Below are 26,164 nucleotides of genomic sequence, written 5' to 3'. Positions count from 1 at the left end.
ATCATTACTTTAACTGGAATTCAGTTGATCGGTGAGTTTGTCAAATGCTCAACTGTTTGTTGTCTCATCAGTTAGATCTCCATCCTATTGACATGATTCACACAAAAATAAAGTAATGATGTGACTTGTAATAACAAATTAAAACAGCAGCCAGAAGTTGATGATTGAAAGCTGTATCTCTATGTTTTATGTGCCGTTATTTCCTACACTTCTTACTTGTGTGAAGCTTCCTAAAACACTGAAGTGTTGTTAATTTCAGTGTGTTCATCCTCCTGGAAAAGGACAAAAGATTTAGATATATTCATTTCCAGCCGCTTTCTGTAAAAGTAACTCACAAATAACACAATCTTAATTATGATAAAATAGAATTCAGACCATTTATGAAAAAACAACTGTTTTATTGTCAAAGACTTCATCTCTCACTCGTTACAGCAGATACATTGACGACAACTTGCACAAATATCAGACATTCTGTCTTTTAATAGCATGGCATATTCAATATGCTTTAGTGTCCATCTCAAATGGCACTGATGGCAAAAGCAAATATTGTCCAGTACCAACACTTTTTGCTTATAAAGCCAAAGATAGCGCATAATGGCTGATTTACAAGTGAACCTTGTGCTGAAACACGTTCAAGGCAACACAATCACATTATGCTTTCAAGACTAGAGGAACCAGTGATAATACCAGAGTTTATGTGTGCTGTATAAAATCCAGTCACTGGCTTTAAAAATAAACTCCACCCTCACATCCTCTCACACTGTTCGTATCAGTCCACAGCGCAGCTCAGGGGTCATGTGATAAAATATAATTCTATCTATTTAGTTTTTTTTTAACACTTTCCTCAGTCTGTCAGGCCGTTATCTGACAATAACCAGTGGATTTTGAAGTAAGATCACAGGGAAATAAATAGTTTGATAATAGCATCATTCATGTTTGTGCCCATAGCCCTCCCTGAGGCTGCAGGGTTAGTGTTAGAATTTGTCTCTTTGCTGATGAGCTCAAGAACTGCTGCTTAAACAAAAAGAAAAAAGAAATGCTATAAAGTGAAGTTGTGTTTTACAAGAGGCTGTTGTGATAATTGGACATTCAGAAATAGACAGAAAGTTACATCATTACTGTCTCCCTGGCAACAAAAATGCTGGGGATATTTCTGTCCAGTGGGCCAGTCGATACTGTTTCGGGGCAAGAGGAGGGGGGTGGGGGTAACACCACAGTATTAACATCTGTCAGAAAGTATTGGCTCGTCCTTTGTTAACCACCAGGAAACATTCTCACACCCAAGGTGGACCTTTGACATTGTCCCAGGAGCTCAGTGTACAACAGGTTTCCTTCACAGAACTGTCTGGACTACAGTAAATATGTGATATGCGAACACACTTAGGCATATTAGGGCTCAGTCCTTCAGTGCACATTCAATATGAAAGCAGACAGAGAGAGAACACTAACACAAAGCCCTCTTCTTAAGAATGTATTTCTCTGTGGACTCTCGGATCCTGATCTTGGATTTGTGACGGACGTGGCGGCGTTCACCTCGTGGACGAGGACATTTCAAGGAAAGGGAGGATTTCTACTTTTGCTAAATATGAGGATCAAATATCTTGGGACCAAAAACATAAAGACAAGTCACTCTTCAAGTATTTCAAACAACCTCAACATAAAGCTCGCTCCACAGAAGCATTTCCTTAGTGGCTTTAGATAGCACTGGCTGGTCAAACCACACAGTGTGCGCTGGTGACACTAGATAAAAACGTATGATCTCTGCATACTCTCAGCTCATGTTACGACAGAGCTTATTCTGTGCTGGTCAAAGTGCTCCGGAGCTATGTGGCAGCATTATGGCTAAATGAGATATGCCGTTTTAAATCATTTCTACATACAAAAACATGTTGAGAATCAGCTTTACTCAGGACTAATTGGTTTGTAACGTTCAGTCTTCCAAACGGAGTGTAACTGGATTAGTTGTGTTCATACGTGGGCAACAAGGAATTACAGACGGCTCCGTAATTGCATACTCAATAATAGTCTGGAATTGTCTTTGAGGGGGAGATGACGTTCCTGTCAAACAACATCAGACACGATACACCTCAGCAGAGTATTTTTACATGACTTAAAAAGTGGGATCTTTAAAAAACAGTAAAAAAAAATATGGAACAATCAGACCAGATGTTATTAAAAACATGTAAGTTATCACTGGGTACCAATTCTTTTGCAAATGCCAAAGAGTTGAGGAATTCCTCTAGCAGCGCTGCACGTGGGCGGAGTCTGAGTCTCCTCTACACGGTGGTAACTCATTGGGGGCAGCAGACATAGAGTGGTCTCCGGTGGGAGGGGAGGGGGGGCAGGTTTAAGCCCCTTTAAGGATGCTGAAGTGTGACTGAGGACGACATGAAGTCACTGAACCTCAGGGGCCATAACAGTCTCTGTATTCCTCATGACTTCAACCTCGATCTCGTTATCAGGCTTCCTCATGTACGATGTGTTGCGGCCTTTGGTACAGGTTCCAGTGACATGGGGGTGGGGGGGCAGACTGCAGGGGCAAGATGGCAGACCTCAACCATGGGGGATATCTGACCTTCACCCAGGTGTATTCAGTTTGATGAAGAGGTAGGCCTACTTCCTGTTTTAACTTACTGTTTCAATGTTTTTGTTGCTGGAACAAACTGAACAGAATCTCAAACTAAATAATTTATTAGTGTAAAATAGTGAACAAGAAGAGCATATTTAAATAATGTATAACTTATGTATAAAATACTTCACCAATAAACTGGTATTTTTAACAATAAATACATTTTTGTCTCCTAAATTTAATATTAGAGAAATTCAGGGATGTAAACTTTAGTTAAATCTTGGTCATTTTCAAAGATGGTTATGGATGCATTCCACAGGGGTGTAAGTCACAAGTCTCATCATGATACAATATTTTATTGATTCGGTGGAAAACGTTTGATCTTTATCACAAAGTGCCAATTTAAATTGGATTCAGTTAAGGCAGGGATTTCAAACATATGGCCCGTGGGCCAAAACTGGCCCGCCACATGGTCCAGTCCGGCCCGTCGGATAAGTGTGAAAATCACATAGAAGCCGGAAGAGACATAATATTGTTGAAATTTATGTATTGTTCTCAATAAATTTCAGGTTGTTCACAACATGTTTTACAAAACAGAGGGTTCATTTGCACTAAAACAAAGGGAAAATTTTGCATTCTCATTATTTATAGGTTATTATGCGATTATTTCACTGGTCCGGCCCACTTGAGATCAAATTGCTCTCTATGTGGCCCCTGAACTAAAATGAGTTTGACACCCCTGAGTTAAGGGATAAATAATGGATATGAGATGTTATCATCAGCTGATTTAACACACTTCAATTCATATCATATCACAAAAAGTAACTAAAATATTTACAGTTTTATTCCTGAGCTCAACCAGACATTTAAATGAAAAACAATCTTTTTTTAAATAAAAAATAATCCATGTGTTCACTATAAAGTGCCACCTAATGATTCGCTGAAATATCTTTAGAACTTAGGACTTAGCTACACATGTCTTTACAAATTAAATATGAAATTGCTGCAGTGATACTCATTACGTGCCGGGGTATGGCGCATCCTACAAATGATAATATAAATTTCTGATTGATGTTTCCAATTTAGCATCAATGCTATTGAGTCTTTGATCATGTGATCGATGTGTCCTTACACCCCTAAGGACTCACTGTTATTGTTAAAGTAGTTGTTTAGATCTGTCATTGTTCTCCTTTACCAGACTGGCTCTTTACAAACACTCACATCCACTGACTTCAATGTTGAACCACAGAATAAGGACCTGTCCATAATGTTACAACTAGTAGGCTACGTTTGTTTTAGTCAGCACAGCTAAATAGCTAATGTCATAGTGTGCTACTGTACGTTTTCCCACTAAGTTAAGGTTCTCACCTTGTTTTCTGTTTGAACATTTGGGTTGGTGGATTTTTGTGTGATTTACTGGAGTTGCCATTACCTCCAAAGTATTCCTCTATGATTGAGGTCTGCCACCATTGTGTCTGCAGCAACCATCTCTCGGGTCCAGTGGGTTCAGCTGTGCAAAGCCAGATCCCTCAGACACCGCACGAACATCTGAACGCCCCAAGTTCTCGGCAAATGGCAAGAAAACGGCACAAGAAAGCAAAGAGGGGCTGAAAGTCTGTGCACCCCCTTCCCCCTAAAAAGGCCAGTGTAAATCCTCTAAGTCCCCTGAATGACCCATGTTCACATCAGTCTCCAACAAGCTCATGATGACTGCCATGGCTGCCTCGTCACTGCTGAAGCTGCTCAAGCCGGGCACCACCATGCTGTCCAGGTCGAGCTGGGATGACTCACCTGGATGGGACACACCAAAGAAAAACAACATGTCGTGTCTTTTTTTGTTTTGTTTTTAAAGACACTGTTGCATCACAGCTGTCTGGGACCATCACTCCTCCCTCCTCACTATTCAGGAAGTAGAATATTATCTAGTGAGTAAAATGAAAATGACACTGTCTGACACTGTTTTGTCTGCTCTGGTTTTATGTGTTTTAAGAAAATGCAATGCATGATGGTAGCTTTAAATTGCTTATATTGCTTACTAAGTGACCATCAGAAGTACAGTACTTTTCACAATGCCCCTTTGAATGCACTAAATATGATAATTTCTCTCTATAAATTCAGATATCACTGCAAAATGGTAAACCCTGTATCCAGTGGACCATAGGGAGCAGTAAGCAATAGGTTCATCCCTGTTAAAGATTAGCTCGTAGCATCAAGAGTTAATGTGTTTCAGTTGCTTGCTAACCCCAAACATAAAGTAGTTTATTAATAAATACTGGAGAATATTTATATTTTTTATTAATTTAATGTGAAGGTTTTATAAGCATTATTATTATTATTTACACCTGGTGATATCAGTCAAACCAAAGTTGAGTGGCTTTGACCAAGGAGATGAGGCGTATCTCAAAAAAAATAAAGCTTTATTGAAAACAACACTATGCAAAGAATAATTAAAAAGCATCAGCTCATTTTTTTCAAAATGGCATTTATCTGCTTTTGCAAATGATCTAGATAATCTAGATATAAAGTGTTGTTTTCCAGAGAATGTTATAAATTACACACATATGTTTTATCATGCTGGACTGGACTATAGAATTTTAGCTTCATCTGCATCTAACCCAACATCAAGCATTAGATTAAGCCCATGGACTAAAAGACAATGTTGCAGGAGTGTGTGTTGTTTAACTTATGAATGATTATTTAAGATGACCCCTTGAGATGACTGGGCATATTTCCAGTTCAGTGCTCAACAGATCCAGTGTTTAATCTCTATCTATAGATTAAAGTGAGGGGCAGTTTCTCCTGGCTTTAAAAGACTGATCTGTGCAGATTTACTGGACACATGTTTGATTCTGGTCACGTTTTTTTTTACAGCAACTATGCAAGCAAGTGGTTGGTGATGGAAGAAGTGACATGTTACTGCTTGATTGAGCAGACAGCTCCCTCTATTGGCCAAAATAATCACTACACCAGACGTCTGCCCCTCTGCTCCAATGCTCTGTCTCTCAGAAAATATAGGCAGATCTGGCCACACTATAGTCTTATTGTTTGCATTATTTTTGTGTTTTCTGTACGTATGTTGAATTTCACTGATCCCTTGTAGAGAGATGAAGAGAAGGTTCTGGAGGGTTTTTTTGCGGAGATGTAGCTGAGAGTGGACTGGGTTGATCACAGTACCTGCACTTTCAGAAGCTGCACTCTCAGAAGCTGCACTGCTAACACCCGCCGCCGTCCCCGATTCGGACTGGGACTGTGATGAGCCGCCCGCTGTGTCCTCTCTGCTGGACGCCTGGAAAAAGACATTTTCTACTGAAACGCTGCACAGGACCCCATGTTTCACCTTCCTCCACTGAAGTGTGTAATTACACCCAAGAGAACACGTTGTATAAATAGACACTGACTTAATTACTTCTACACACCTTTCCCAAGATTTGAATATAGCACGTAGTGTTGGGCATACTATTTATACACCTATTAGTAGTGACAGTAATTTATGTTACATGAGGTTGTGGACTCAATTAATGGTCTGACAATGGCTTGTATGAGCTGCTTCAGCATCATTACAACTTATCATGTTGCTTATCATTAGTTTCTAAATGTGCAATGTATCTATATACTGTATATCTATATGAAATATCACACTTAAAAGAGAAGGTTCTGGAGGTTTTTTTTTGCGGAGATGTAGCTGAGTCAGCAGAAAGATTCATGACACATGCAGTACGTTTTCCAGTGTGCAGTGCAAATGAAGTAGCCTTGTCTTGGCTATATCCTGGTTACAATGTAAATGTTCTGTAAAGACAGAACTAGTACTTCCTGTACTAGAAATATTCATAATGATAACATAAATGAACACATAAAAAACACATACTAATGAAATATTTCACTAGTTAAATGTGTTAAATGCAATTTCACTCACACTCACACTGCTGGTTTTTGGGGACACCAGTAGACTTTTCTCCTGGATGGTGCCAAACGGACTGGAAGCTCCGCTGGATGGAGACGAGTTCATCCTGCCCATAAACACAGTATAGAGTCATTTAAATATAAATATATTTGTTGTATTGCTTTTGTTTACAATTTTTTCACTATCCACTTCTGCTGTAAATTTTATCTTAGTATCGTATCTTATCTTATCTTATCTTAACTTATCTTAACGGTAACACTTTATGATAAATACACACTATTAAGCATTAGTTAAGCATTACTGTAATAAATACTGAATTCTTCATTCATTCTGCATGAATACTCATTAGTATGTAGTTTATAAATACACTTTGTGATAGTAGCATTGCGGAGTTTTTCGGCCTTAAAATAATGTTTCCAGACTCATTGCAATGGTAGAAAAATGGTTAATAGGATGAATGGTGCTGATGTTGCTTTAAGCATTAGTTAAAGCAGAAGTAAGCGATCCGGTGTTTTTTACATCATGGATAAGTAAATAACACCGTGTGTCAATTGCTGTATTTTATTTTGAAAAGTTCTTTATTTTGAAAATGATTGTGTGATTTCCTGCCAAGATTGACGCGATTGCTCGCGGCTATCTTAAAGCAGATATCATCGGCACGGCCGTTTCGGCGTAATGCTGTGTTCAAGGCAGGCTTTTGAAACCGTAAGTTACAGCTTCAAGTCACAACTACGACTTTGTAGCGTTCCAGGCAACCCACTCGTGTTTTTACCGACCTGTTGTCTGTGAAAGTTCCCTATAACGGCCACTCGTAACTTCCGACCCGTGAACTCGTACCAGATCGAACTGGTATGACTTCACAGGAAGGAAAAACACAAAGTACGAGTTTCCTTGAACGCACCATGAGTTAGCAGCCCCCGCCCTTGTCAGGCATCAATTGGTCCTCGTGCTACGTCACCACATTCACGCGCATCCCTTGGCTGCACACACAGCCCTTCATGCCGTTCTCTCCCCTCATTGGATAACACTTGTATCCCACAAGGAAAATTTTCTCCTCGGGTTACAGCAGAGCAGAGTGACGGAGAGACTCGTGTTTAGGCTGAAATACTTCATGTAAGTGATTGCTGACGGAAAATAGGACTACTTAGGACTTATATTAACAAAAACATTCCACTGATATCTGCTTTAAGTGTCTAATCACACACATACACACACATAGACACACATAGACACACACACACACACACACACACACACACACACACACAGAGCACCTGTAGGAGTCGATGAGCTCATTTGCGATTTGGGTCCCTATACTGCCTGCGTAGATCATTGGGCCTAAACCACTGGAAAGGCCAGGAATCACTAGAGTCTGCTTAGTGTCGTCTGTGGAAGGAGGAAACAGCAGAGCCATTATTTACATTAACAACAGAAGAAATGTCTGAATTAATACAAAATACAACTGTAGTCTGCATTTGTTACCCTGAAGTGCTTTTGAGCTGCCGGCCTCCTCCTCATCTTTTGTGTTACTAGGCCCCCTGCTGGTGCAAAGCAGAACACAGGCTGCTTTACACATCAATAAACTTCATTTTAGGGCAATATGATGAACAATCATTTTATTATGAGCCAGCCTTCCTGTGATAATGAACCTGTATGTGAGGTGATAAGAGATAAACAGACGCTAGCTGGTTAAATCCTGATGAATGAATTCATACTTACGAGATAACCCTGTTTAAAGACACGATAAACTCAACTTCTTTGGTCCATGGGTTTGTGAAAGTAAACCACTGACTCTGCAGTGCAACGTATGAGCCGTATTTCGTTTTGAACTTGTAGCACTGCGTCTCGATCTTCTCTTTGCTCCGAAGAACTGCCAAAAGATCGAACATGGGGGTGTCACCACAAAGCATTTTCACTTTGAGGATGTTTTGTTTTAATCATCGGTAACACTTTACAATAAGGGTCCCTTAATTAACGTTAGTTAGTACATTATTAAGCATTAATTAACTGTTTACAGATATATTAACAATCATTATTATGTATTACTTAGGATTAGGAAACACATTAATTAATGTACCCTATTAGTAAGCAGTTAATTAATGTTTACAAAGTTAGTTAATAAATTATTAAGTAATAATAAAAGTTGGGTAACACTTTATTTGACGCCTATCTCTATAACGCATTATAACCATACTTATAATGAGTTATAATGCAGTTATAGCACTATAAAACTATAGTTATAAACACTCATAAATGATCATAATGCTTTATAACAATAATCATAATACACTAAACAGCATTTTATCATGACTTATAAGGTCAGGTATTATAATACGTTATAATTGTTAGTAACTCGCTGACAATGCCCACATCGATAATGCATTATAAATATAGTTATGTGTTATAATTGGTTTATAAACGTGTATAACATCATTATAAACACCCATAAATTATCATAAGGCTTTAAAAACAATAAGCATGTTATGGTTATTGTCATTAAACATTATGATCATTTATGAGTGTTTATAACTATAGTTTTATAGTGCTATAACTACATTATAACTCATTATAAGTATGGTTATAATGCATTATAGGCGTCAAATAAAGTGTTACCAAAAGTTCAATAATGTAATTAGCTATCATTATGTATGCATTACTCAGCATTAATTAACAAATTAGTTTATAATGCTTAATAATGTAGCCTACTATCTAACGTTAATTAAGGGACCCTTATTGTAAAGTGTTACCCAATCATCTGAGCTCAGAAACACATATGGGAATAAATACATCAGCTCCATCACCTTGCCTGTGTTTCTCTGAGAGGTGCTGCAGGTCGTCCTGGTGGAAGTACTCATAACACGACGTGCCAAGAACTTCCTGTGGCAAATAACCGATGACTGTCGTGGCTCTTGGAAAAACAGTGGTTGACAAAGGTAGTTACGTTATTTGTGCGTCCTCCTTGTTTCTCCCCCCGCCTCCCTTCTTTCTCCCTCTCTCCCTCCTTTGCAGTATCTCAGGTTTGTGCCACTCAGAAAACAGTGAACATGGAATGAAAGTGGACACGAGCCTCACCACATGGAAATAGTACTCAGCAGTCAGTCACACAAATGGGAGATGGGATAAAATGATTCACTATACTTGTGGTGTGAAATTACTTCCCAACAATGAGAAGAGATTTTCATGTGATGTCATCAAGATGCACACCTCCTTCTGAGAAACAACGGCAAAGAAGACAGAAGGCATTATCTCCATCGCCCAGACTCATGCTGAACACTCAGAGGCCTCCATGCCGCCGCCGCCGCCACACACACCCCCCCTCAGCCACCCCCTCTCTATAGGACCAGTGGCTGCCTCTCCACACAGACAGATACATGGTGCAGATGTTGGGAAGTTAGAATCGGGACACTCACTGTTGGTCTACAAAAGTGAATTTGCCGTCGATGGCGCAGCGTGTGACGAACTCGGTGGGCTTGACGTGGACGTCTTTGGGGGGGTGGTGGGACGCGTGGGGGTGGAGGCGGCACACCATCACCAGACAGGTGAGGTGGGAGGGTTCCTTCTCCATGTCGCCCTCCGAGTCCAGCTGGCTGCTCGGCCAACTCCTCATGTAGCCTGTGCAGTGGAGGGTGCAGTATCTGTAGCTGTCTGTGGATAGATAGATAGATAGATAGATAGATAGATAGATAGATAGATAGATAGATAGATAGATAGATAGATAGATAGATAGATAGATAGATAGATAGATAGATAGATAGATAGATAGATAGATAGATAGATAGATAGATAGATAGATAGATAGATAGATAGATCTTTTAACTTTTACCAACTGAAACGGGAGAGTGTTTTTATGGCATTTACAAAATATATTAAAGTACATAATAAGAGATCAAGAGAGAAATAAGTGAATATTATGGGACATGTTGTCTAGTGGAGAAAAAAAAGGTCCTGATCAAACCTAAATTCTTCCTGTGAAGTCGTCACTCATTGAAACTGACCCACATTGAAAAAATTACAGACAACTATGGATGTTTGTTTCTCTACAACATCTTAACAACTTAACATGTGAAATTTAAATCATTTATTTAATTATAACTCATTAAATCAGTCCTCTCTCTAACTAGCAGATCCCTGATTTTGCTGACTTTTTGACCCAGTTATCTGCCATCTCACCATCTGTTCTCCCTCTGGGCGATTTTAATCTACACATTGTCAGTACAGAATTACAGAATTTCTGGAACTGCTACGATGTCTCAACTTCCCAACACACAGCTGTGGTCACATTCTGGACTTGGTCTCTCCACTAATCTCAACATTCAACAGTTATCCAGCCACCGTCTGCATAAAACTCACCCTTTTAAATTAGCTTTTAATGTATAATTTTGTGTGTTTTATACTGTTTTATTGCTGTTTTTTATTATTATTTTTTCATTTTGTCTCTGCTCTATTTTATGATTTCTAAAGTGTAAAGTGTCTTTGAGATTAGATTTTACTTTTTACTATTGTCCCTATTCTTTTATTTATCTTTCTTTATCTTATATATACTGTATATATTTATATTTCTTTTATATATTTTTTATCGTTTATTTTTTAGTATCAGCCTATTTATTGTATAATTTTAGTATATTTTATCATTATTGTATAATTTTAGTATTGCGCTTATGCTAACTTTTAGTTCCTATTTTTAGTTATTTGGTTTTATCCAGTCTCTGGTGTTTCCTCATGGCAAATTGTTGACAGTAATAAAGCGCTTCAGTTGCCTTCTTTCAAGCTCTATAAATGAATGTGTGTGTGTGTGTATGTGTAGTTGCGTGACTTTGGGTTTTATTTTTGCTTTGTTTTGTTTTGTCTGCTTTTATGGTGTAAAACACTTTGTGCTACATTTCATTTGTATGAAAAGTGCTCTATAAATAAAGTCTGATTGATTGAGTGAAAGACCTTTCCTTTAATTCCTAAGAACTGAAATAGGAGGTTGGTTTTATAGCACTGACAGAACATAACAAGCAAACAATAAAGTGAATAATAAGATTTTAATCATATGTATGATGACAGAAATAAGTGATTATTATGGGACGTGTAAGTGTTTCCAGGCTGCGCTGCAGTAGCTCAGTTGAACCACTGAGTGGTCCCAGACCTCCTGTTTCTGCCTCCACAGATCAGAGTACAGTGGGGCTCGCACCATCCTCTTACTTTGCAGTTATACAACGCTGTAACACTGACCCACTTCCTGTAGCAAAGAGCATGTTTTAAATTGTGGCATCTCTTTGAGTGGAGAAAAAAAAGGTCCTGATCAAATCCTGAATTCTTCCTGTGAAGTCGTCACTCATTGAAACTGACCCACATTGAAAAAGTTAGAAAAAGACAACTATGGATGTTTGTTTCTGTACAACATCTTAACAACTAAACACATTTCAATCATTTATTCCATTATAACTCATTCAATCAGTCCTCTCTCTAGTTTAAGGCTTAAATTAGCAGCTGCAGAGATAAGTGCAGTTTGTGTTTTTGCTGGATATTGAGGTCACATCTTGTCTTACCTGCTTACATCCAACCCCAGCAAACTACTGCCAACAGATGGAGAGAGGGGAAGAGGCGGTGATGAACCCTCCACATCCCCATCTACCTCTGCACCAGATCCTAATCTGATCATTTCTTTTTTTTCCCTTCTGGACAGGATGCAAATCTTCCTCTATAGTTGTTTGTTTTCCACCAGCTGCCTGAACATTGACCTTGTTGCTTAGATACACATTTACATATCTTATTAATCTTTCTATCAATCATCTTTCATCAATACCCACAGTCCTCCTCTTCCTCCTTACCTGCTATAAACCTGTAGGACCACAACTTACAATTTAACATGACTACATACGCAAATCTAAATAGTTCCAGTCCTTTCAAGATAAAACTCATTCAGGCTGTTTGGTCTCAATCAAGTTAAGAGAACAGAAACAAAATGGTCCAAAATTAGCACAATTTCCTGGCACTTGCTGTCTTGGCTTCAGCAGCACATCCCTCCCATCTGCTGCTTCCAGTGGAGTAAAGTCATTTGGAAATGTTTACTTGAAAATAGGGCACGACGTGGAGCAGCAGAACCAGATCAGTGTGACTGCAGGTCATGTGAACCGTGCATATTCATGTAGAATAATCAAGTATCTTAAGAAGATTATCAAGAGTATCACAAACCTCGTCGTTTTAGATAGATAGATAATTTATTAGTACAGACTCTGAGTCCAGTTAAAAACACAAGACAGGACAGTTAATTAGCATCAGTTTCTGCCTTGTTTACTGGTCACGTCCAATCATATTCATCCTCCCTTTTTTTGCTATATTTGTGCTGCTGCTCATTGGTCTTTGTGCTGAGTGAAAACTAAAGCATCACAGACCTTTCTTTTTGGAAGTAGTGGGCAGCGTGCGTTTGTCCTCGTGCTTCCCCGCCACCCGACTGTGCTTCATGCGGCAGAAGAAGGATCGTCGAGCCCCGGTTGAGAGGTGGGAGACCCGGGTGGGGGCGTCCGCCTGGATAGGAGCTCCGGCTGCACATGGAGAGACAGAGAGGGAGAGACGGTGTGACTCAGAGCATTCTGTGTCCAGCCTGTGGAGGAAACAATGGAGAGGAAACGCACTTGCTGCATCGATGAGGCGCTGGCGGGGGTACAGCTCCGAGGACGACAGCTGCTCCTTCACCTTGTTGATGTCTTTGGGGTGGATGAAGTCGAACAGGCTCTGCCCCGTCAGCTCCAGCTGTGAAACCCAATCACACCTAATTAATACATTTGTTTTAACTGTCTTTGTACATGTCATACTGTCAGATTTACTTTGGTAACTACATGCCACCTTTGTCACATACAGTGGCATGCAAAGGTTTGGCCACCCCTGGTCAAAAATGATCTCCAAAAGACATAAAGTTAAACATGAAACACTCTTTTGCAACATTTTAATCAATATCAGTGTATTATTTTAGTTTTCTCCAGTTTTTGAGTGGAAATGGGAAACAAAGCAGCAGCCTGCAAAAGAATGGGAAACCCAGGAGACTTAGACACACTGTGATAGTTTCCAAAGGGGGGGCTATAGCTACTAACTATGCAGGGGGCCCAAACCTTTGCTGAGGGCCCTTTTCCTTTTCTGTCATTTTGAAAATGTAAAAGATGAAAATAAAATAAATATTGTTTAAAATGTAATGTGAATGTGTCATCTGTGACTTTATGTTTTCTGGGGATCATTTCATCTTCCACTTGCTGAACTGTTCACATTAACAGACATTTTGACCAGGGGTGTTCAAACATTTGCATGACACTGTACGCAAAAGTAATATACCGTATTTGATATGTTCATAAAATGAAAGCAAATAGGAAAAACATGATTATATGTATATACTCAATGTATTTATGTGCTAATAATACAGGTAACATCCTTGATTGAGACATTTATAATACATGACAGTCATATATGGGCTTGTATAATGTGTTGTTTAAACAACATGGAGACATCTTCACACATTAGACGGCTGTGGACTGTTACTGAGTACTGTGAAAACACCCTGATAGAGAACTGCTGCAGTAGTCATTGTCCGTAAAGCTCCCACTAACACATTCTGCCCTGCAGACACAGATTTCTTGAGGAGCTTTCCGTCTTGTATCCCTCCTAATCTCTGGTCCGCAAAGCTGGAAAATGTGGTCAGGGATATGGAGCAGGTGTGGTTATCTGTCCAGCTGCCAAGTGCTTTGAACTTGACTTTCAGAAAACCTATACAAGCTTATCAAAGGGCAGCCCTGCAGGGATATGAAAGGCTATTGAATATTAGGTTGTAGCTGCAGTGATCAGATGATAAGAGAGCTTCATTAAGGCTGTTTGGTTTCTCATTGAATCCACAGACTCCTCCTATCTGATAAAGGCCAAAAAGCCTTTATCAGATGCATAGAGACAGGAAGGCAGGGAGAGACATGCAGTGAAGATTGTGTGGGTCGGGAGTCAAACCGGCGATCAACTGTACACCCATAAGGGATATGCTCAGACCACTCTACCACTCAAGCACCCAACTCCACCACAATTAATGTTCAGACTGAGTTGTTAAGATGTGGTTTGTCAACCACAGCAGGATGAAGAGGCAACAGCACAAACAAATGTAGAGCAAAGGTGAGACTGATTTATAATCACACTACACATGGACATTTACCTTTAAACTACATGGACACCTAATGGAATTAAAGCTGCAATTGTCTTTAAAGGGATAGTTAAACATTTTTGGCAAATTGGCCCATTGCCATAATCCCTATAGTCATAGCAGTAGGTTCTTTACCTTTAATTGTCGGTGCAAGATGTTTTTAGAGCAGCGGAGCAGAGCCGTGAGCTGCTCAGAGCTACGCTACGGAGGCTAATGGGATTTCTTGGTTTCCCTCATCAAACTCATCAAATACACAATCCAACAACTCTAAACTGCTCTCGTTGACAAGTTGTGACCTGCATATTCACCGCGCTATGAGATAATAACGGAACGTTACGAGACAGAGTTGTTTTCAAGGTAAATTCATGCAAAACCGCTGATGCACATTCCCGTTGGGGGGCAGTTTTTTGGGAAGCGGTCTCTGCATTTGCCTTGAAAACAACTCCATCTCGTAACGTTCTGTTATTATCTCATAGCGTGGTGAATGTGCAGATCACAACTTGTCCACCAGAGCGTTTTGGAGTTGTTGGATTGTGTATTTGATGAGTTTGATGAAGGAAACCAAGAAATCCCATTAGCCTCCGTAGCGAGCTGCTCACAGCTCTGCTCCGCCGTTCTAAAAACAGCTTGCACCAACAATTAAAGGTAACAAATCTACTCCTAAGACTCTAGGGATTATGGCACTGGGCCAATTTGCCAATGTTGAACTTTGCCTTAAAAGTGATGACAGCAAAGTGAGTGTGATGTAGTGCAACATACCCGACTGAAGTTGAGGATCTTGGAGACCGACTCAGAGATGAAGAGGATTTTCGCCCGGTCACAACTTACAACTAACAGGAAACTGTCTGCAGCCTGGGAGACAAGACAGACAAATGTACATATGAATAGATAAATAGATAAATGTATAATCAAACAGTAGCCTACGTGTGTTCGCACATAAGCACCTACCCTGAGGAGAAGGTGCCTGAGGTCGTCATGAGGCAGGATGGAAGGCTTGTAGGTGGTGTCAGCAAAGGCGCCGCTTGTCCCAGCTGGAATCACAGAAGACACTTTGAGCCTGAGCGGCGGAGACGTTACTGACGGTGTAAATGAGCGGGGCTGGGTGAGTGGCTGGGTGGCTGGGTGAGGGTTACCTTTGAGGCCTTTCAGGTGTTGGACCGCCTTCCTCAGCACAGTTAGCTTGTCGAGCTTCCGGGCCATGGGCTGACAGGAGGGGATCATGGCCGACAGCTCGTCGATGAGGCTGTTCATTTTATCCCGTCGCCTCTTCTCGATCTGACGGTGAGGCTCCCTGTGGAGAGAGAGAGCAGGTCGGTTCAGAGCTGTTGTGCTGTTGATCAGATCCATTTGATCCAGACAAATACAGCAGGTTCACCTGAAGCATTTCATTTTGACCTGCTGATCCTCTTCTTCAGATCTGCAAATGAAAAGATCAAAAAGGAATCATTTCCCAGCATTCCTTCAGGGTGTAGTGTGTATTGGGAATGTTACTTTTAAGAAGTAATTGGTTATAGTTACTAGTTACTTTCCCCAAAAAGTAACTGAGTTAGTAACTGAATTACTACATTGTAAAAGTAACTGATTACCAGGAAAAGTAACTATTACATTACTTTCTTTTATAAAATGCTCAAATATGTCAAATTACTTGGACTCACCCCCCTAACCCTCTAACCCAGTATTTTTCAACCTTGGGGTCGGGACCCCACGTGGGGTCGCCTGGAATTCAAATGGGGTCGCCTGAAATGTCCAGTAATTGATTTTAAAAAATAGTGATAGAAATGTATTTTTTTTAACTAATTATTATTCTTTTTAAAATTATGATTAAAAATACCATACACAACTGTATAATTCTATACTTTCACATTCTTGAATATAAATTGAGTTTGAATAAAATGTAGCATATAAAAATATCTGAGTTGGCGCATCTTGATTGACGGCTGTCACGTGATCACGGGGTCGCCAGAAATTTGTGATGCCTAATGGGGTCACGAGCCAGAAAAGGTTGGGAACCACTAACATCCCGTTTATCTGGAACGTTGGTTCATTTTTTCTGACTAGCTGACGGACTGAAAAAAAAGTCAAGTCAAGCAATGGCGCATTTTATTGTTGGTAACGGTGACGATGTTATAACGGGGAAACAGTAACTTTTTTGATTACTCATTACTGAAAAAAGTGGCACCATTTGTAACACCGTTATTTTATAATGCCATTATTCCCATCTCTGCCAGTGTGTGACCAGAGATGAGAGATGGGTGTACCTGCTGAGGTCATCTTCCATCTGGAGGTCCAGTCTTTGCCTGTAATTTAATATAGAACAAGAGGAGTGTATACATTAGAAATCAAGCTGTTTTTGCCCCAGGGAAAAAATGACACAGTTTGTCTGGCCTCACAGAACAACAACAGAGCACTCCACTTACTGCACATGGGCGTCCGACTTCTCCTCCACGGCTCCCTTTCGTTTCCTTGGCAGCTCGACAGCTGGCAGCGAGGGCCCCGCTTGGCCTGGCTCCTCTGCAGCAGGATCTGATACATGAAAACAACCGTCACAGAGATGTGAGACACTGACAAGAAAAAATGCCTCGGCCTCCAGATCTTCATATTGCCAGCTTGTCAGATTCTTCTATTAATAATTCAGCATGAATGAATTAATGAGTCGCTCTGGCACCAGGGTTTGACAGGTTTGTTGCACATATTGAGCAGCAAACAAAACAAATTCATCAAGAAGCTTGATGCTGATGATGAGACTGCTTCTTATTGGGACTCAAAAGGACAGGGATGATTGTAAAAAGTATAACTGTGTTGAAGTATCTGAAATAACATAAGTGGCCAAGAAAGCACAAAAAATATTCTCAATAGAATCACAAAATGATATTTTTTAGCACTGAATAGAGAGCGCAGACCTATTTTACATTTATGTGATTGGATCTGAATTTTCCTCTATGAAATTTCCTGTGAGAGTTTTACAGGATCAGTTCACTTTCCTGAAATGCAAGAACATAAACTCAAAGACAGAGGTCTTGTAGACTTGAATTCAACTGATCATAGAGTAGCGTTGTCACTTGAATCATTTTTAAATCTAATAAAGTTTGAATATTTCATATTAAATATGGTGACCTGAATTTTTTATTCATTAATTTATATAGAAATGACCTATTTTACACTGTTTGCATATTTTTCTCATATAATATAAATCTATAAACCTGACTCTAATTCTGATTAGAATAATTTATTCTCCTCATTCAGTGTTAAGCTACTACAAATCATCATGAACTTTCTGCTCTTCCATGCACACAGATCTGTTTTTGCAAATCGCAAAAAAAGGCCAGATTGTGGCGGCTGTCAGTTTTTAGGTCATACCTATGAAATGTCACTCTTTTATCTCAAAACTATTTTTTCTTTTGGCACAGCCCAATGCAACCTGAAAAGAATCCATTCATATTTCAGACCATTTACATCCACAAAAAGCTGCAGACTTCTTTTGTGGTAAAACCTTTGGTTCTCCGTGCAGACACATCTGTTTTAGAACAGTGAATAGAAATGACTGGACACCATCACAAATCAAACATGTCAAGGTTCGACCTTTGGAAAGATTCTAAGTGTTGGAGATGCAACAAAAATCTGGGGCACATGAATTTAAAATAGAGCGGAGAGAGACACATCTTAGTGTGAACCCATGCAGTACAGTATGTGCATATGTAATGTTGCCAGCTGCAGAAGTTCATTTACAGTCAGAGTTGTATTCCTATATAGGTGACGCTGGTTTACAGACAGTTTTACTGTTGGAGACATGAGCTGATGAGGATGATTTCACATGAGCAGCTTATCCAGAATAGGTCATCTACAGCAGGTTTCCAGTTTCCTTATGGTTAAGCCCTATATGGTTTTGGAGGTTAGGTTCCTAAACAAACTTTCCCAAAATAAACCAAGAATAGCTCCATAATTATCAGGTCAATATGCATCATCTTGGTCTCAATGGATAGTCCTAAGACCTCAGAGAACATAACTCCACTGACTATTCCTGTGCCTGAGCAAACGCTGATTAACCAAAAGAAAAATACATTTTCATCCTCTCGTTTACACAGTTTTTCCATTTAGCCACCTGGAACAACTACTGTTTTGACAAAATCCACTTGAAGTGTTGTCATGGCCTTAGGGATTCTTATTTTTAAAACATTAGAAAGAGAATACCCCCAGAGCATTCTAGGAACTTTTTTACCCGTCAGCAGGCCAAACAGGTCAAGGCCCACCATTGTGATAAATCAGTTATTGGAAGGTTCATGTTGTTACTATCATGTACAGGGCTTGTTTGCAGTTACCTCCAGTATCAAAATGGATCATTGATCAAACAAGAAGAATCACAAGACACCCAGAGGTGGTGGTTCAGGGGGACGAGCTGGAACCCACAGGCCCAGATCTGGATTCTTCATCATGTTTGTAAGTGTCTGTGCTTGATGGACAAAGTGTATGAGGTATGTTTCATTGTTTTAATTTCACAACCTTTCATTCTGTGTGAACTCTCGCCATGTCTGGTACAACAGGAAAAAACATGGAACAGGTTTCATCAGAAAAAGCCTGATTTCTCCAGCGTGTGTGTGCCAACAGAGAGAATGACTCACAGATGTGTTTGCAGTGGGTGGTGATTATTTTGAAAAGGCTGATATCTCACACAGGAATGTTCCTCATGTGCCAGAGTAAAAAGCCAAACAAATTCAGAGAGCAGGGCCGCCTGGATTCCTCCCCCTCCCCTCCTCCCTCCCCTCACACGCTCCTGAAATGCCTTGGCTGGGCTCTGCTCTCTAGTCATCTGTTTCCAGGCAAACTCTCGTTGCACTGTCTGCAGGCGGCCAGCGAACGGCGCCAAACCTCCAGCTCCGTCCTGCCCTTTGTCAGTTTAAAAGGCACGTGAGAGTAAATGGGGTTCTGGCTATCATCTTACCTAAGGCTTATATAATGCTGTAACATTGACCTACTTCTCTGTCAGGACCGCCGTACTTTAAATTGTGTCATTTCATTTCTGTGGAGAATAAATAAAAAAGTGTTGATAGAAGTGAACGTGACTGTTGACCACGACTGACCCATTTTCTACTCATTTTTCTCCACGGGAGGGAAAGTTATTGTTCACAACTTTTGAATAATTCTAACAACATTAGCTCGGACACTTTAAAAAAAACTTTGGTAACACTTTACAATAAGGGTCCCTTAATTAATGTTAGTAAGTATTAATATAACTAATGTGTTAATCAATGCTGAGTAATGCATACATAATGATAACTCATTACAATATTCAACGTTTATTATTACTATTAACTATCTTTGAGTAGTAAACATTAAAGCAGAAGTAAGCGATCCGGTCATTTTGGCTAACTTCTTGTCAGATCAATTTGTTTATTTCGGGCATGTCAATTTAAATCATCATCATCACACTTCATCATCAAATAATACAATACATGGCCGAAAGGGAAAAGCGGGAGAAGCATCAGCCGATGGAGTTAGCAGTCCCCGCCCTCGTCCCTACGTCACCACATGCACGCGCATCCCTTGGCTGCACACACAGAGAGGACTGCCCCTTTATGCCGTTCTCTCTCCTCATTGGATAAAGGTTGTAGGATACAAGGAAAGTTTTCTCCTCAGTTTACAGCAGAGCAGAGTGACTGACAGACCCGTGTTTCGGATCAAACACTCTATATAAGTGATTGCTGTCTGAAGATATAACTATTTAAGACTTATATTAACACAAACATTCCGCTTACTTCTGCTTTAATTAACTGCTTACTGATAGGCTACATTAATTAATGTGTTGCCGAATCCTAAGTAATACATAATAATAATTGTTAATATATCTGTAAACATTAATGCTTAATAATGTACTATAACGTTAATAAAGGGACCCTTATTATAAAAGTGTTACCAAAACTTTTCTTAACTTTAAGCCTCATTTTAATGTTTTTGTACAATAAGCTGACAAATCAATCAATATCAATAAGACTATTTTAGAATTGGAGTGAAGTGACTCTTTCCACTTTTAATGTTCATTTGGCAGCGCACTGGACTTAAACGTTATCGACACAGTTTTCTTTAATCCCTCCAGAGGAGTTTAGTGGGTCATCACTGACGCAAAAGTGGAATGTGGGAGTGAGCGCTCTCCCATCCACCCACAGCAGCTCTGATGCTGCACAACACTCCGCCTCCAAGGTCATACGCTCCCCCCTCCCCCTCCCCCTCCCCACCAAGTTACTCAGGAACCGTTGTGTTTGGGTACCTGTGCCAGCTGACTGGTTGAAATGTGCCATCCCTGGAGCAACAGGGGCCTGCTTTGTGTGGCAACACTGTGAGTCACGCGACTGTTTAAAGCACCGGTCGTGAGACGATGAGTGCTGATGGGGGGGGGGGCTGGGCCTGCAGGGCGGTAGATGACGTAGCACCATCACTGAAAGGCAGAAACCAAGACCACCACCCGCAGAGGAAACGCACAGGGGTGTGACAAACTCGGCACGTACAATATGACCTACATGCACTTCTTCATGGCAGCAGCCTTTTATAAGCAGACGCTTAATCCCACTTGAATTACTTCATGGTATTTGGTCATGGAAAGTGCTGTATAAGATTTGGTAGATGGGACAGATATAGGCAGGAAAAAATCTATTAGTTCACCAGTAATTACAATGTGGCGCCATTTAAAAAATGAACTAGACTATCCCTTCTTCTTTACTTTATCAACGTCCTTATTCTCTGTTTTATTTACAATATACCCAATATGCCTGCTCAACACCCCCTCTCGTAATTCCACCCTCCAATCTCTGGTTTGTTCTGTCCCAACTGTTCTGTCTAACTGTCTATGTAACTGTCTTGTAATGTGTGTTTAAATGTGCATTAATAAAAAATAAAAAATAAAAAAATAAAAGAGCAGAAAGCCAGTCCCACAGTAAAACACAGGGCCAATCAACAGAGACACAAATGAGCCACAAACTCCACAACTGAAGGCAACAAAGAGTTCAAAGTGGTGGACATGTGTGAGCAGCTGACACAGTTTTAATCCTGTAGGACTCAAAATGAATGTGTCCTGGTGTAAAATGACACAAAACCAAAGCAGGTACAGCTACTACTACACACACACACACACACACACACACACACACACACACACGCACGCACTCACACACACACACACACACACACACAGCTCGTGAAAGGTAAGAAGAGCATCTAAACAGCGTTAATTAGATTGACAGTCTGGATTAAAGCAGCCAGAGCAAAGATCTGGACATAAATTGGGCTCAAGATTTGACTGTTGATTGTCTGTGAGACAGAAGAGCTGGTTTGAAGGTTGCAGGTGTAGTTCTTTTATTCTGCAACCAAACACAAGAGCATCATGTCCTACACCTTTACAGAGCTGCAGTCATAACAATGAGAAAATCCTGAACTGAGATAATGTAACAACTAAATCATTCATAAAAGGTAAACCTACCAAAATGTACATTCATAAATTAACATTAGTAAAAACAAAACAAAACAAGAATGTGTGTGCATAGCCTATAGCCTACCTTATATGTCTATAATATATGTGTATACAGTGTGTGTGTGTGTGTGTGTGTGTGTGTGTGTGTGTGTGTGTGTGTGTGTGTGTGTGTGTGTGTGTGTGTGTGTGCGTGGCGTGTGCGTGTATATGGTAGCCTAAAGTGTTTTAGCTAGTTTGTTTTAACTTGTATGTCATTGCACTCTACACTGTAATCTTCTATGTTTGAACTCGACAGTGTCTAATCTGAAACTGACCAACATTTATCTACACAATGTACACACCCTCTGTACGCCGCATTTAACTTTGCATCTCTTCTAGCTCCTTTGTTAGCATTGCTAACCATGTGGATTGACTCCTGCCTATGCAATGTTAAAATTGTCAGATCACAGATTAGATTAGTAGATTAAAGAGTTAATCTTTTTTTTTTATGTATATTTTTTGGGGCTTTTTCCGCCTTTAATGGACAGGAGAGTTGAGAGAGAGACAGGAAATGGGAGGCGGGTTCGAATCCCGGGGCCGCCTGCAGTGAGGACTATAGCCTCAACACATGGGACGGGTGCTCTACCAACTGAGCTAAACACAGATGTTTACATCAGTGCTTCAAACTCTCTCATATAGAGAGGCAGGTGTAGGTGTAAAATGCCATCCTCCTCACCTTCTTTCAATATACAGCATTCATCACATGGGCATTAAACAGCCGTTTTCCACACAATGCGGATGAAAGACTGGACCGTTTGCATTCACACAGTGTTGCAGCACAGCAGTGTGGATCTCATCTTTTTGTCCATACTGAACACACGTGTTGATTTCAAGGCCACAGTTACAGGCTCCATCTGAGTTCAGTCCCCTTTACAATTTCATTAATCCATTCATGATCAGACCAAGTAGGCCTACCTATATGTGTAAAGAGTGACTCTGCTCTCACTGCACCTTACAAAATGTATCACAATATCACACAGTAGCGATTCGATATTTTTTGTTTTCCTGTTTTTCGTTATCACTGGCGTAATTGGGGATTTAACTAACAAAGTTTGATTAATTAATAAATCTTAATAATTTATGATAATTTTAATGCCCATCACATTTCAGAGGCTGATATAAGAAACAAATAACAAACTTAAAGAGACCAAAACGAGCTTCAAGAGACATGTGAGAGACAAAACTAACTACTAATCAACCACAAAGAACTTGTATAAAGACACACGGAACTATTGCAAAAAACAAGAAACAAGCAACAATGCAAGAAAACAACCACAAAAAGATAAAATAACAGCTAGGCCTAATACTAATAATAAAGAGGCACAGTGAGGCGAGCATGGCTGCGTTCTCTCATACAGCAGCACCTCCGGGGTGAGGAGACGTTCAAATGTCTGTCTTCAGGCTCCTGTCGTCTCATAATCTGTCCGCGGCTGCACATTATTTGGAGCTATTAACAGCAGCTAGCTATATTGATATTACTCCAACTAGTTTGTTGCTCAGTTTTTACAATAAATAAATACACAAGGCAAAGAATAACAGGTGTTTATGTATTGTACAAATGTTCTCCACAGAGACAGTGCTGCCATATGGAACATAATCCACGTCAGTGTTTCTACATGTGGCCTCATTATGGACCCTGACTGTTTCAGTTTTATTTGAGTCAACGTGAGGCATTTACACGGTTCCTGCATGCCAGAGCTCAGTGTCTTTACCTGCGTCTTACAGAGAAGGCGGCCTCAAATCCTACAGTTCTAGTACAGTGTGTTCTAGGTTATTTCTGGTTGACTGACCTACAGTTCCCGCTACACCTCAAACCAGTATGTGCACGCTCTCAGGATGTTTTGCAATATGAGACTATTTTTCACATGTGGCACAACACATACTGCATTCTGTCACACAGCATTTCTTCTACCCAAAACCCTACAGCTAACCAGGTTTGTTTAAATGCTTAACTGGTGAAATGCTTGGGAATGGTCGACCACAGCCAAACTTTGTGAGAGACTATAATGTTACTGCTTTCATGGAGATGCAGGGTTAATTTCTGAAATTCTGAAGCAATGCCAATTAAATTTTAAATAAAAGCTTCAGATCAGTACAGCAAAATTTTTAAAATGTATGAAAATAAATCTGTCTGAGTGTGTTTCAAACATTTGGACTAGCCTATCTGTTTTAAAATATATATATATATATATATATATATATATATATATATTTCATCTGCATTGTATAAAAAAGATGTTCCAGTAGGGTTATTATTTGTTGTAGAAGTTTTTATAATTCTATCATTTTTCCACAATAAAAAAACAGTTGTACATTGACATACATTTAATAGCCAAATGAGATTAGTGTTTATAACTTTTACATTATACATTAAATCACTAAGGCATTAGGCTACACAACCAATATGCTGGTATATAATTATTCTATGATGATTATGATTTTAATCTTATTTTTAATAACAAAAAAAAAGAATTGTGTGAGTGTGAAATTAATTAACAGAAAATGCGTGTGATAATAATTAATTTGAAAAATTTTACATGCAGAATATTCATCATGCTTATTAAAAATGCAAGTTTTAACTACCAACAACATACCATGTAGGACATATCAATAATGTTACAATTTCAACTGAGAACAAATTTTTATCTTTAATTCAGAGATACATTTTATAAGATTTTACACACAAAATTATTTAAACACATCATGCTCTTTTAAAATAAAATTTCTATTATTTGTTTTGACGTATCATGATAGCCTACTGTGCAGAAATAAAATCAAAACAAAACATAGGCCTTTCATGTAGAAGTTGTCGTAAATACTTGTGAGGGTGTGTGCCTAAAAGCCATTTAATTTTAAGTTCTATCATGTTTTGCAAACATGTTTTTTTTTTATGTTTTGCGGCAACTAATTATTTTAATAACAATCTTTCATTAACAATTGACTTCCTGGTGGCATTTTGAGTTCTCCTTCGGTCTTTACTTCAGTGCGGAGCACCGGCGGTGAGCGCTTTCTAGGCTCCGACATGAGGCCGCGGAGCAGAGCCTGCTGCCCGGGCTGAGGAGCCACTGCCTCCCCCTGCCGCCCGCTGGAGGCAGCGCTGCTCCACTGATCTACTGACCCAGTTTTGAAAGAAGCCCAGCGAGAACGAGGAAAGACCACACGGACAAACCCCGCGAGTCACGTGACGACCTAAGCTGCCGGTCCCGGTGAAGGCTGGCTGGATAAACCGACTAGGTAAACTGGCAGTGTGGCGAAGGTTAACACAAAAAACAATGTTTTGTTACAAGTTTGGAAAAGTTGTCGTCATGGCTACAGTCACGTGATTCAGCGGTTCGTACCGGAACAAAGCCCCTCTCCCTCCGCTCCCTTCCCCCTCCCTCCCTCCGCGGCGTCGCGCCGGAGACGAGCACGTACGACAGAATAATGAATGGACAGGTTTCCTCCGTAGCGACGGCGCGCAGCCACAACTGTTCACCGGCTGCCTGTCGGTATTTCAGGTACAGTAGGCTGCAGCTGGCAGGTGCCGCTGCTGGGCCACTCACCGAGTAACGCGTTACCTGGTAGGCTAAAACTACCTTCTTCCGTTACACTCGCTAACATCACCCGTAAAGTTGAATGAACACAGAAATGAGCAGGAACACGCACTGAACAACTTCTCCTCTACTTTGTGGAGGAGTTCTCTCTCAGTCCATCCTCCAGCCAGATGATGACAGACCAGAAAAGATGGATAGCCTAATAATGAGAAGCAGCAGCAGCAGCACAATAAACAGTGTGACAATGAGAGAGAGCACCCACCTGCCTGCCGGTCCGCCGTCCCCTCACCGCCGCCGGTCGACATGCCTACAGACTGGAGCCGGTGTGGCCGCTGAAGGCTGCGGAGCGCCGAGGCGCATGTGGAGCCACCAGCTGTAGTAGTAATAGCTACAGTAGGAGAGGAGAGGGAGAGGGAGAGGAGAGGAGGGAGCTGCGGAGAGCCGGGCTGTTGTATAATTGACTTCATTTTTTTCCCCTCACCCTCCTCCTGTATCTTTTTTTTTTTTT

At 40.3% G+C, this 26,164-nt stretch overlaps 1 protein-coding gene across 4 annotated transcripts; it reads right to left on the bottom strand.

Moving 5' to 3' along the window:
• Positions 1 to 384: 384 nt before the first annotated feature.
• LOC146962824 (basic helix-loop-helix ARNT-like protein 2) lies at positions 385 to 26,164 on the bottom strand. Of its 4 annotated transcripts, none has more exons than XM_085769086.1 (17): positions 25,919 to 26,164; positions 17,046 to 17,151; positions 16,887 to 16,925; positions 16,004 to 16,045; positions 15,762 to 15,919; positions 15,577 to 15,659; positions 15,388 to 15,480; positions 13,091 to 13,208; positions 12,851 to 13,000; positions 9,881 to 10,115; positions 9,272 to 9,378; positions 8,190 to 8,340; positions 7,953 to 8,011; positions 7,745 to 7,856; positions 6,483 to 6,576; positions 5,744 to 5,855; positions 385 to 4,360 (listed from the first exon to the last, which is right to left on the bottom strand). In XM_085769086.1, the coding sequence occupies exons 1-17, from the start codon at positions 26,121 to 26,123 to the stop codon at positions 4,203 to 4,205; spliced, it is 2,022 nt and encodes a 673-aa protein (XP_085625212.1). In that variant the 5' UTR covers positions 26,124 to 26,164; the 3' UTR covers positions 385 to 4,202. The 4 variants fall into 4 exon arrangements, with proteins under 4 accessions (XP_085625212.1, XP_085625215.1, XP_085625214.1 ...); XM_085769089.1 differs by having other exon boundaries at positions 6,489 to 6,576; XM_085769088.1 differs by having other exon boundaries at positions 7,953 to 8,008.

Source organism: Trachurus japonicus, chromosome 23, assembly GCF_045865225.1.
Source record: "Trachurus japonicus isolate A0001 chromosome 23, Traja_1.0".
NCBI lineage: Eukaryota > Metazoa > Chordata > Actinopteri > Carangiformes > Carangidae > Trachurus > Trachurus japonicus.
This window is presented reverse-complemented; position numbering and strand designations above follow the sequence as displayed.